General features: G+C 33.9%; 1 protein-coding gene across 2 annotated transcripts in view; it reads left to right on the top strand.

Moving 5' to 3' along the window:
• LUZP2 (leucine zipper protein 2) overlaps nt 1-13,810 on the top strand; it is a 580,450-nt gene that overhangs the window by 541,647 nt on the left and 24,993 nt on the right. For both annotated transcript variants that reach the window (XM_050755404.1, XM_050755405.1), the window contains exon 10: nt 7,996-8,088. In XM_050755404.1, coding sequence (XP_050611361.1) covers nt 7,996-8,088 — 93 coding nt within the window. The remainder of the gene's footprint in view (nt 1-7,995; nt 8,089-13,810) is intronic.

Raw genomic sequence — 13,810 nt, 5'->3', positions numbered from 1 at the left:
ACACACAATTTATTATCACTTTGAAGACCCCTGTGGGTCCAGGATCAAAAAATTTTTCTCTGTTAGCCGCTTTTACTCTCCTTGAGTATTCTTCAGTGCAGGGGTTCCCAGCCATGGACCAGTACTGTTTCGTGGCCTGTTAGGAAGCTGGCCGCACAGCAAGAGGTGAGCAGCAGGTGAGCAAGCATTAACACCTGAGCTCTGCCTCCTGTCAGATCAGCGGCAGCATTAGATTCTCACAGGAGGGGAACCCCTATTGTGAACTGTACATGCAAGGGGTCTGGGTTATGTGCTTTTTATGAAAATCTGATTCCTAATGATGTGAAGTGGAACAGTTCCATCCCGAAATCATCATCTCCCCATTCCTGGAAAAATCGTCTTCCAAATCGTCTTCCACAAAACCAGTCCCTGGTGCCAAATGGTTGGGGACCACCACTTGAGTATATTTGCACCGCTAAGGAAAAAAACTTCATATATCAGTTTTTAAAAATGTCCCCATGTTATATATTAAAAATATGCACAGACTATAGAAAAAACTCAAGTTAAATTAGAAAAAAAGCCACTTATGTAATATGCATGCTATTTTTTTTTTTAATGGCACAAGAAAAAGACTAATATATTTCATTTATTCTGGAATTCTGGATTTTACAGTTATCCTCTTAGGGATTTTTATTTCATCCATTTACAGAACAGTTAATTTAATTGAAGTTTTCATAGTGTTTAACATGAATTCTGAGTACTATTTAAAAGATGTAGGCTTCAAACTTTTTATCAGAAAAGGTAAGAGAAAGTTTGGATATTTTAATGAGGGAATATGAAAGTATTTTGCCTTGCGTAGGATTATGAAATATAATCAAGAGCTAGGAAAATGAGTCTCTAGTACATTAGAAATTACTGAAAGAAGTAGTTGTTTTAGTTTTGTATTGCTATTGCAACAAATACCACAAACTTGCTGACTTAAAACAACAGAAATATTTTCTCTCACATATCTAAAGGCTAGAAATGTGAAATCTGGCAGGACTAGACTTCCTCTAGAGGTTCTAGAGGATAATCCCTTCTATGCCGCTCACAGCTTCTGGTGGTTGTCTGGGGATACCTGGGCTTGTGGCTGTCTATATCTGCCCCATTACCACCTTGCCTTCTATTCTATGTTTCTGTGTGAAATCTCCCTCTTCTTCTGTCTTATAAGGACACTTGTGATAGCATTTAGGGCCAACATAATAATCCAGGATCCTATGGAGTAAAATCTGTTCTCTCAAAATTAATATGGTGAAGCTATAACCAACACGGTATAGGGCCTTTGTGAAAGTAATTAATGTTAAATGAAGTCATAATGGTGGGAGCATGATCTGGTAGAATTAGTGTTCTTGTAAGAAACTAAACCAGAGAACATATTTCCTCTGTGCTGTGGGGATAGTTCTAAGATGGCCATCTGCAGGCTCGGAGGAGAGTCTTCATGAGAAACTGATCCTGCTGGACCTCGATTCGGGGTTTCTAGCTTTCAGAACTGGGAGAAAATAGATTTCTGTTGTTTTAAGTCACCCCGTCTGATTTTTGTGTGGTAGACCAAGCTGACTAATACAAAGGGTATTCTATTCATCTTAATAGCCTTAATGTCATCTATCCTTTGCCATATAAAGTAGAACATTGACATATCTTTTTGGGGCCTCCGCATTCTACCATTTAACCCACTACAGTGGTCAATCTCTTTTTATCCACACCTCCCTAGAGTAGAGTCAAGTAAATGGTACATCTTCAAATGAAAGCTGTGTAACAGATGCCAGACACTACTTCATATTCAATTTCTCCCTTCCTAAAAACAAACAAACAAATAACAACAACAAAAGCAAAAAGCACTCTGCAATTTAGCTACTTTTTACACCATGTGACAGACCTGCAGAAAACAGAGGTTCTGCAAATATATATATCTCTCTCTCTGAGACAATGTATATATGTATAAATATATATATATCAGACTGTATATAATATTTTTCATGTATATATATATTTTTCACATGATGTAAAAAGTACATAAATTGCAGTGTGCTTTTTGCTTTTGTTGTTGTTGTCATTTGATTGTTTTTGTAAAATGGGTTTCAGAGTATGTATATGTGTATAGTCTATATATCAGATATATAGACAAAATATATGGTCAGAGATAAAATCCATCTCATTCTATGTTAAGACAATTAAATAAAATGTTACATTTAAAGTGCTTACCAATCAGCTGAAATATACAAATTGATTATATATGTATATAAAGTGATATATATCTTATATATGTAATATGTATTGTTTTATACACACACACAATTTATTATCACTTTGAAGACCCCTGTGGGTCCAGGATATATATGTATCAATATATATATTGTTAAGCCTATTATTGCTCTTTTGAGCTTTCCTAACTGGTTTAGGTTTTCCTTCTGGAAGGTTTTATGGTGAAACACTATCTCAGAACTTTTGTTGTCAGTTTCACTTTAGTGATTTGATTCCCTGTATCATCCAGGCCTCTGTGGTTATATACAAAAAATACTGATCTTTACCAATTTTAGTAAAGGGGATTTCTTGGTTGACCATCATAACTCATAGTATTAGCAAGAAGATGGGAGAAACAAGCCTGGGCACAGGCAGAAATAAACTTTGCTTCATTAGATTGGGACACATGAATCACAAAAATGGTTTTATTGTAGAAACAGCCTATAGAAGACACCCTGCTGAAATTAACAGATTATATATTAACAGTCTATATGTATATATGTATAGTCTATATATCTCTGATATATAGATTAACAATCTATATGTATTATCTATATGATATATAGATTAACAATCTATAGATCAGATATATAGACTATACATATATACATATAGACTGTTAACATATAATCTGTTGATTTATATATCAGATATATAGAGAGACTATACATATAAACACTGTATATATAGTCTGAGGCTGTATATGTACTATATATATTCTCTCTGTAGATAGATATCTATATATCTATATATAGAGTCAATAGATATAGATAGTCTGAGGCATATTTTATTTAAATACTGATCCAGAATTGAAATCCACATTCCTTTGACTCAAAAATACATCATCTTTCCCTAAATTCAGTTCTCATTCTGGTGTTAATCAGTTTCAATAAAGCTTCTTTCCACAAGGAGCCATCTCACTGATGGCAAAGGCATGTATGAAGGATGGTATTTATCATTTTTGAAAACAAGCAGTTAATTAATTAAATATTAGGTTTTTGAATGAGAAAAATTAACTTTTATGCTTTGGTGCTCACACTGGTGAAGAAATGTGTATTTTCTTCCTATTGTTAAAAGTAATTAATGTATGTACATGATTTAAAGCAAAATTAAGTGAGATAACATTAGTATTTATAAAAAAAGTAGTAAACCAGACAATCCAGTTTTCTGATAGATGAACACAAGGGCAGCCTTTCATTAATTTATGGAATAGGAAAGTTACATTGTCATTCTTTTCTGCTTGCTCTTTATGAACTTAATAGTGAATGAAGCCCCTTTTGTCTTCCATCTAAAATATCAAAGACCCACAAGAATAAATTATAGATAGATGATAATTAATTTATTTTCAATATATTATTTGCCTCAGCCTTACCTTCAGAATCTGGGCACATTTTAATAAATGCACAATATTTGCATGAGAAAACATAATTAAATGAGCATGAAAAGAATCCATCTGCTACATAGTTTTATTTTTAAGGATTTATTGAATACCTATGCTAAAATAAAATTTCCATCATTGTTGAGCCTGTTATTACTCTTTTGAGCTTTCCTAACTGGTTTAGGTTTTCCTTCTGGAAGTTTTTATGGTGAAACACTGTCTCAGAACTTGTGTTGTCAGTTTCACTTTAGTGATTTGATTCCCTGTATCATCCAGGCCTCTGTGGTTATATACAAAAAATACTGATCTTTACCAATTTAATAAAGGGGATTTCTTGGTTGACTATCATAACTCATGGTATTAGCAAGAAGATGGGAGAAACAAGCCTGGGCACAGGCAGAAATAAACTTTGCTTCATTAGATTGGGACACATGAATCACAAAAATGGTTTTATTGTAGAAACAACCTGTAGGAGACACCCTGCTGAAATTAACATATCTAACCATTGGTAGCCCGCCTTGAATCTGGTCAGCTAAGTTTCAAGGCTTCTAATGACCTAACTTGGATTATGTATGTGCCCATATCTTGAATTGGTCAGGAAATTAGATGCACGAAACAATGCTTGGTATGTGCCATACCATGAGAGAAAAGTAATCCTCCAAAAAAAAAAAAAAAAAGAGTCAAGGATTATAAGGAAAATAGAAGGAAAGATGAGCAGCTACTGAGGAGCAAATGGGAGCTCTTTGAGATACAGAGCTGTTTCAAATATTTGACTCCATTCTAAACATAATACTGTTGTACAGCAGATGCATAATAAATGTTTGTTTATTCATATTGGGAAACACAATTTAAATTGCTACCTTTTAGAAAGATTTCTCTCACAATAAACATGCCCACTACCCTTGCTTCACTACGGACCCTAATTTTTACCTTCTCTTAATCCTAAAAGAAATCGTAAATAAATGGTGAAAAGGAAAAAGAAAAAAACAAAAAATTATGAATAAAAAATAGGTACTAACTCCCAAGATGCAACAATGAATAACACATGATATCTTCCTTTAAGGAGCCCGAAGCCTAGGATAGCCTGATGTTTGGATCAGTGATTAGAATGATAGGAGTTATGCAGGCTGGTACCAGGAACGTTAATGTTCACCAAAATATTATCTATAAAACTCCAAACAGAAAATTTCAAAAATCTTCAACTATAATACACATTTAAAAAAAAAACCTTATAATTTTTTAGACCTGTAAAGTATAGCTACAAATCATATATACCATCATTTCATGTTATATGTCACAGCAGAATAAAAATGGCATGGACCCAATTGTGACTGTGTAAGATATTCATGCATGTGGATATTAACAACTCTGGGAGGGTTACAGGAATAAAAGTAGATTTGCTAGAATAATGGATGTGTTTTATTTTTTAATTTCCTTTAATGCCACTATATGTGAAAGGAAATTTACAAGGAAATTATGGGACTATTTCTTCTGTCATCTGATTGTTTAGAAACAAAATACATTGAAAATGTCCCCTGCCTGTTAGTGTGATTCAATCCATTCTTCATGATTTTGCAGCTGTGGTTCTGGCTGTGACTGCCAGGGGAGACTTCCAGTATTATTATTTATTACTCTTGCTCTTTTTAACCTGTTTCCTCAAAGCATCTGCAAGTTGGTGGTTATGGGAAGACAGGTGGTGGATGTTCAGTATATCTTAGCTAGAATAAATAGCTGTTTTGACTCTTGTTAAGGATAGTATTGTTTTTAACACTGATATCCAATAACACTTACCTATTTAGGAGTTGCAAGTGCTTTAAACTCTTGATTAGGAATATAAAATCGCCCTTCTTGCTAAAGACATACATTTTCTTCAGTTTCTATATTTCAGAATTCTGTATTACATAGAATTCTTCAAATGGCATATGTTCTAACCCTTGTTCAGAACATATGATTACTATTCAATCTCTTCTATCACCAGGATTGACATCTCGGTTCAGCTGTTGTTACCATATACCTGGTCATTTTAATTGCTTCTGTATTAGTTTCCCCACTCTCATGTTCTTCTGTTTCATTTTTGCCTATGTACTGTTGCCATATCATTCTGACAGGGGCTCTAGCCACATCATACCTCTGATTTGAAATATCCAAGGGACCCCCCCACCCCCACTTTGTGTGTGTGTGTGTGTGTTTTTTAAGTTGGAGTCTATGCCAAGCAAGAATGCAGTGACACAATTACAGCTCACTGTAGCCTAGAATTTCCGGACTCAAGCCATCTTCCAGCCTCAGCCTCCTCATTAACTAGGATTATAGGTGTAAACTACCACATTAAAAAAAAAATGTAGAGACAGGAGAGTCATGGTGTTCTCCAGGCTAGTCTTGCGCTCCTGACCTCAAGAGATCCTCCTGCCTCTGTCTCCCAATGTGCTGGAAATACAGGCCTGAGGCAATGCACCGAGCCCTCCTTTGGCTGCTAAATTAAGTATAAATTTTGTAGCTCAATTTTGGGATCTCCTCTCTACTTTTTAGTATTTTTAATCATGCTTATTGCCCCTTCTGCCCTATAGAACAACAAATAAACAACTGAGTCTCATTCTGTTTGTTTGCTTAAATGTTTTCCTTCACCTGGATGTCCTCCGTCATTCTTGCCGTAGTTATTCAGCAACCCACTTTAAAAATAACCCTCTTCACTAGAACTTTTCTTATTACCCCAAATGGAATTGACCATCATTCTTTTAAAATATATACAAGTCCGTTCTGCCTCCCTGTGTTTAATAAGTTTTATATTAGAGTTTTGTGACTAACAATCAGATTAGGTGAATTCTATGAAGACCCATATGCTACTTTTGTCATCTTTGTATTTACTAAAGGCATCTGACACAGAACACTGGCTTGTTCATTGGCTTGATTTAAAGGGCAACTCCAAAGCTTATTGAATAAATTTAATAGGATTAGAAAGAAGAACTTTTGTTTTCCTGTTTAATTTTTTTTTTAATCCTAGAGAAGTTAGAGGGGAGGTCAGACGTAGGATTCCTAAACAAAGGAAAGATAGGAAAGAAAAAGGGAGTATGGGAGGTGGAAAACACTAAATGCCTTCTGGATTTCACCCAATGAAGTTAAACTTCTTTAGGTATAAATAAAGAAGAATGTATTTACTTTTTATTTATTTATTTATTGTTATGCCCAGAGCCCAGCATTTGGGTGACTTTATATAGGATCAATTTTAGTGAACTTAGTTACTTTATTTTCTACTGTTTTTCTAATATTCTATTTGCTTTATTCATGTTCTTTTTTACATTTAATATTCTATCAGCTTTGTTAACTATTCTTGGATTTTAATTTTATAAAGATACTGTTTTTGTAAAAATGTTCTCCTGCTAAAGAATGTACTTGCCTGTGAAAAACCAGGAGAGTGCTGTGTAGAAAGTAGTACAGGTAAAAAAACCTGGGTGAAATTTGAGTACTCTCTCCCGACTGTGTCTTAGTTTTCCTTCACTCCTAATGGTTGGAAACCCAATTTCTTCCTCTCCTGTGATGTATTGTGATCAAAGTCTCAGACTCAGGCAAATTAGCATTTACTAGTTTATTTTTTGTGCCCTAAAACAGTACCCTCATGGATTGAGGAGCTGAGTGTAATGCTAATATTCAAATCAGCTCTTCCCAAGAAACACATGCACGTTTGAATGGATAATCTTAAACCTACCTATAGTGGTACTTATATACAGCAATTAGGGCATATCCTTCTCTGACCAGAAGTAGGAAACAGCTTTTTCTTTTCTTTTCTTTAATTTTCTTTTCTTCTTCTCTCTCTTTTCAATTGTGTTTCTAGAGAGATGAATTCCACAATAACATTTAGAGTTTCCAGAAATATAAAGTAGAGTTTGATTAGTTAGTAAAGAATTTGAGTTAATATAATCCACTATGTAAATTATGAAGTGTTACGAGTCATTTTCTTCCTATCGAGAAAAACAGGTTATTTTCATTCTCATGTATTATTTCTACGTATCCTGGGGGTTAAAATAAAAAGAAAGGACAGGATATATACTTTGTGAGGGACTAGAATCCTTAAAATAAAATCTTACCATGGAAAAAATAAATATTTTCAGTAAGAAAATAATCCCAATGGACATCACTAATGCAAAATTAAATATAATTTATTTAATTTCAAAGTTGAGAATTTTTCAAGGTATATTTTATGGTCTCTGATATATACAAATTTCCATTTTATTGTTTTATTTTGATTGCAATGTTACTACAATATTATATCATGTGTTACAATAATGATTTGGATCTATTTGTTCAAACTATTTCTCTTGTATTTAATGATCTCTTTCTTTCTATCTCCTTTCGTCTCTTCTAAGCCTCAACAAAGTGCTTCTGGAAACAATGAGAGCTCTCAAGTTGAGTCAACAAAGGAAGGAAATCCGCGTACCACTGCCTGTGACTCTCAAGATGTAAGAAAAACTTAAGATGGTTTTTACAGTATTAGACATGAGAACAAAGCATAAGCATTTTAAGAATTCTAATCCATGCTACCATGAAACTTACTACTTATATGTAATATCTACTATCTAAGGATTGTACTTTTAAATATAAGAAAGTAAATGTTCTTTTGGTCTGAATCAAGTAGGTGTTCCAGTAAGCATTGCAACCAGATTCTTAGGACAACTATGAATATGAGTTGTTAGAGAGGTAAGAGGATGACCACAGGCTAAGCAAGGTGGTCATTCCCACAGTTACATGATAGAAAGCTGTTAAAATGTAAAAAACAAAAACCAACAAAAAAACCTTATAGGATGTATTTCTCCATGTAAAGCAAATACACTCAGCATACAGAGACATCATGGTAGAGGAAGGGAGATTCATTTCCTTCAAATGATAGGAAATATGGAATTTGTTCAATGAGTCTTTTCACTCATTAAAAGTGCGATGGAATTTTATTTGTTTTGAACTTTGGCAAAATTAAGCTAATGGATCTATTATATTTAGATTTGAGAACCAGCAAATGACAGCAATTGTGTTGAACAGATTCAAAATTAGGCTTCAATCCAACTTGAAAAGTGTCTGACGAAACTATTTATGCTTGAAAGAAATCAGGCTCCAGCTAAAAATATATGCTAATGATAAGGAGGAACAGAAAAGTAAGTTAAACAAGTGATCTCTGGCTGCCAAAGTGGATTAAGAAAAATGAATTACTCAACAGTTTTACCTTCAGTTCTTTGTTTATTTAAACATGTATCCAAACCGTACAATTTAGAAAATAAAGTTAATAAGAAGTATAAACAAAATGCTTGAATTTTACTTCCAAAGGAGGAGAGAGTCAAAAAGGCTTTGGGCAGGAAGGAAGATTTTTACTGTAGTTTGAAGCATGGATAGGTCTTTGACAGTGAGCAAATTTGCAGAGGTAGGAAAATATCACAGCACTATGGCTAAAAAAACATAGTACCCAAAATTGTGGGATATGTGCCTACAATCACTGAAGACTAGAGAGTGAGGGGCCTTGGATTCCCAAGCTGAGATTGATTTGGACTAGGGAGCTAGTTCAGGTTTTCAAATGCTCGTATTCAATCGAGTGATAAGACCATGATGTTAATTTTAAGGATGGTATTTTTATTTCTTGATATATATTCCTGAAACTCCATAAAAACATGTTCTCACTGGAGGCAAAATGGAAAATTTATGTGTGGTTTGCTAGGATTCCCCAAAGCAACATTCTGGTCTACTTTTCTTATTGAAGCCTGCTTCAATTCATAAATTGTTTTATTCATACATTATTTGTTTCTCTCTTCTACTTTTGTTGTTCTCCTTTGTCAGTGATAATTCTTCTGTCCTCAGTAAGTTCCAGAAGCAGCTACTGTCTTGTTCTGGTCTCAGTCTGGATCTGGAGCTCTTCGAAAAGCTGCCTCCACCAACACAAACATAAATGTTCTTTCACTAACCTGACTTCTGTCCTCTAGACTTGTGTTATTGGAGTCTCTACTCCTAAGAAGCTACACCTTTTAGTACATAGAGTGTTCAGTATTCAGAGCCTGCAGATTCAATTATAGATAATAAAGAAGAAAGTAATACAATGAGTGACATAAACCAGGTGTGAGTAATAGGAATTAGTGGGACATGCATGAGCATCAGTTTTCAAGTTCTAGACCAGTACTTCTTAGCTCTGTCTCCAGAATAGTATCAAGTGAAGAGTACTTACAAAATACTAATGCCCACGACCCATTGCAGAAAAATTACCTCAGCACCTCAGTGGGTAAGTTCTAGACATTAGTTGTGTCATTCCTCCAGATGATTCAAAGATATAGGTTATTTTTCACTAATAATAGATTTACCCATTCATAAGAACCATCTGGGGAGCTTTTAGAAAGTCAGATTCTGAGCAATTAATCTGGACATTTTAAATAAATAAAACTAGAGAGACTTTATTTTTTACCTTGTCTAAATTTAGCCATAATATTCTGATTTGCATTAAATATCGTGAAATGTATTGCTTCCATTTAATGTAGCAATATAAAAATACTGACTCTACCAACCTAGAGACTTAAGCTCCAATTTGGGTTGCTTTATTGAATGTTCAAACTGAATAAGAAAGCAGAACTTTATTTCATTTTTCAAAATCACAAAATAAAATTATTTATCATATTCCTACCTTTATATTTTATTTTGGGGTGTGTTTAGAACCTTAGCCTATGCCTTTATGTGACTTTCCTTTAATCAGATATTGAATGAATGCTATTTAGTTTTATACAAAGACAAAAAGTAGGATATAATGTAGTTTTACTTTGTTTTTAATGTCCTTACTTAATAATTAATTGATAGTAGCTTTATTCCTATTTCTTGTTTTAATTCGATTTTCAGTTGTAATGAATTCAGAAATCCAAAAACCACTGAATTAGCAAATTTTAAAAATAATTAAAGTGAGATTAAATAGGAACCTGAATTTAGACAATCAAGGGAACAACTGGGAGCAAGCAATGAAAAGTCTATTTCAAAGAGAGAGCCACAGGATTCTGTGATCAAATGAAGATATAGGTAACATGAGCCCCAAATATATGTTTTATTGACTGAAATAATTGCATCATCATTATCAAGAAAGAAAACTGGAGTAGGTGATATTTTTGGTTAATATTTTTCTGTTTACTTCTGAACACAAGAGATGGGTACTCTGTTAATAATTAGAATGGGTAAAAGGCACAATGAAGCTGTTTTTGAAAAATATAATTTTAAAAATAGCTTTATTGAGATATAACTTACATACCATAAAAATTCACCCATATAAGTGCATGTTTCAATCATTCATCACATTTGCTGAGTCCAGGACTGTAATCCAGTTTCAGAACATTTTCATCTCCCTAATATGATCCCACATGCCTTTTTTTTTTTTTTTTTTTAAACAATGAGTCCCTGTCCCTACTAAGCCTCAGGCAACCACAAACACAGTTTCTTTTTGTATTTGTTTGTACCTTTTTATTGCTGAAAAACATTTTATTGTATGGTGTACCACAGTTCTTTATCCATTCACCAGTTGATGTATTTTGGCTTTTTAAAATTTGTAGCTATTATGAAAAAATGATGCTATGAACATTTGCATAAACCACTTTGTATATGTTTTAATCTCTGTTGAGTAGACACCTAGATGTAGAATTGCTGGATTTGATTATAAGTTTATGCTTATACTGAAAAATGGGTACATTCTTTCCCCCTTTGAACAAACACAAGTGGTGCTTCTCTATTCTCGCATCTTCACTGTTAAAACCTCATGGTTCTCCGAAAGGTAAAATTCTCAGTAGTGAGGGTTCACCCTACCTTAAACTAAGCCTCTAGGAGTTTTTATATTTCATGGTAGTCCATACATGGCCTCCAGAAATTTATTAAAGGTATTACAGCAATGTTCCCATCAACTACTGGCTCCAGCAGCTTTCACTCAGGTAGCTTGTCTGTGTTTTCTGTATTCACTGTCTCCCCAGTTTTTGGGGTAGTAGTTTTTCTGCAACATTAACTCTTTGATACATCTAAGAAAAGTTATTATCAGACTGTTCAGCCTTTTGCTTGTTGTGAAGGTGCAAGTGGAGACTTCCAAGACCTTTATGTGTCAGAGCAGTACCTGAAGTCCTAATTCGTGTCTTCTGAAACACAGAAGCTTTTAATTTCAATAAATTTCAATTTGTCATTTTATTCTTCATGTTTTTGATATATCTAAAGAATTATTTACCTATTTAAGCACACAGGTTTTTTTTTTGTTGTTGTTTTCTCTTGGTTTCTTATATAATGTGTTTGCTTTTATTTCTTACATTTAGATCAATATTCTACTTCAATTTGTGTGTGTGTGTGTGTGTGTGTGTGTGTGTGTGTGTGGATGGTGATGGTGTTAGGTAAGGTTTTGCATTTATTATTTGCATGTTGTAATTCAGTTGTCCCCGTCTTTATAACATGTTTTTAAGGAATACCTTTTTTTTTAATTGAACTTCTCTAACATCTTTGTCCAAAAATAACTGACCACAACATTTCACCATGTTGGCCAGGATGGTCTCGATCTCTTGACCTTGTGATCCACCCGCCTTGGCCTCCCAAAGTGCTGGAATTACAGGCATAAGCCACTGCGCCTGGCCTACTCTAATCTTTTAAAATTTCTTTCGGCAATGTTTGATAGTTTTTCAGGGTGCAAGTCTTGCATTTCTTTTGTCTTTATTTTTCTGAAGTACTTTTCTCTTTCTCATACTATTGCAAATGTAGTATTTTAATTGCATTTCCAGATTGTTAACTGCTAGTATATATAAATGCAAGTAATTTGTGTATATTGATCCATCAGAATGAGGAGTTTTAAGTGACTGTGAGCTCTGAGTAAAACTGTGATGAGATTTGCACATCACCTATAGGTAGTTGCAGTGTTGATTTTAAGCAGTTATGATGCTACATCCAGAATAAAGGAGACATATCTCTTATCAAATTTTGCTTATCAGTCTACACTGATAAATTCTGTCCCATTTTAGAAGTAACACTTTGAGGTTCAATAATGATGAATGGAAAGTGTTTTCTAATGCTTGAGGTAGAAGGCGGAAGAAAAAAATTAGAATTGAAGGTTTGTGTTAATTTATGTTTCAACCAGTTTCCAGCAGTGTAATCATGAATATTTAACCCTTTTAAGACTGCTTTTTCTCCTCTGAAAAAGAGAGATGAATATCTGTTGCTTAATATAGCTCGTCCAAAGGATCCAGTGAGATAGCACAGCTTAACAATTAGCATATGACTAGCATAGCAAGCTCTCAATAATTACTACTTTCCATTCCCTTATGCAAAGCTATACCTCTCACACAAAACCTCAATAAATATTTTGAATTATGTACTTTAATTAATTTATCAAATGAAAAAACTTAAAATATGACCAAAGCAAGCTTAAATACTGTAATTGTATTTGCAATGTATTTGTAATGAGTAGCCTTATTCAGTGCTACTGTACACAGCAGAACCAGATGCAGTTAGTAGGAACAGCTATAGGAAGAATAACATTTTAGTCAAATATAAAAATGAACTCTTTATGAAAAGTATCTGAAACTAGAATTAGCAGTTGGCAGAAGTACCATAATACGTGATAGAATAATGAAAAACAGCCATTCTGGAATATAGTCAGGAATTGAGGCATTAGTGTGGAAGAATAGACTGATCATGTTAGCATCTCTTTCAATTTCAGGATTCTATAATTATCAGCAACCTCACTTCCCTGACAGCTGATAGGACCCCATGCAGTCTCTCAGTAAATAGATAAGAAAGATTATGCATTTTGATTCCTGTTGGTCATACCTGAGACTGAATAACATAGAAGATAAGGCATGGGAACTACATAAAATCTAGATGTGGATACTGACTTTGCTGTTTCCTAACATTGTTGCTCTGGGAAGGGACGTTGTATTCAGATCCCTTTATCAATATAAGGTAGAGGAAGATTTTTCAAATTTTAGCATACTAAGAATCACCAAGTCAACTGGGAAAACTGCTTATGTATTATTCCCATGTATTATTAATCCATTGGTCAGGGAAAGAGCCCAGGAATGTGTATTATTGTAATAATCCCACATAGATTTTCTTCTGTCAATATTTTTTAATGTTAAACACTTTGAGAAATTGCCAGGCACCATGGCTCATGCCTGTAATTCCGGTGCTTTGGGAAGCCAAGGCGAGCGG

This window comes from Macaca thibetana, chromosome 14 (assembly GCF_024542745.1).
Source record: "Macaca thibetana thibetana isolate TM-01 chromosome 14, ASM2454274v1, whole genome shotgun sequence".
Classification (NCBI taxonomy): Eukaryota; Metazoa; Chordata; class Mammalia; order Primates; family Cercopithecidae; genus Macaca; species Macaca thibetana.
The sequence above is the reverse complement of the archived record's forward strand: the minus strand, read 5'-3'. Positions and strand labels throughout refer to the sequence as shown.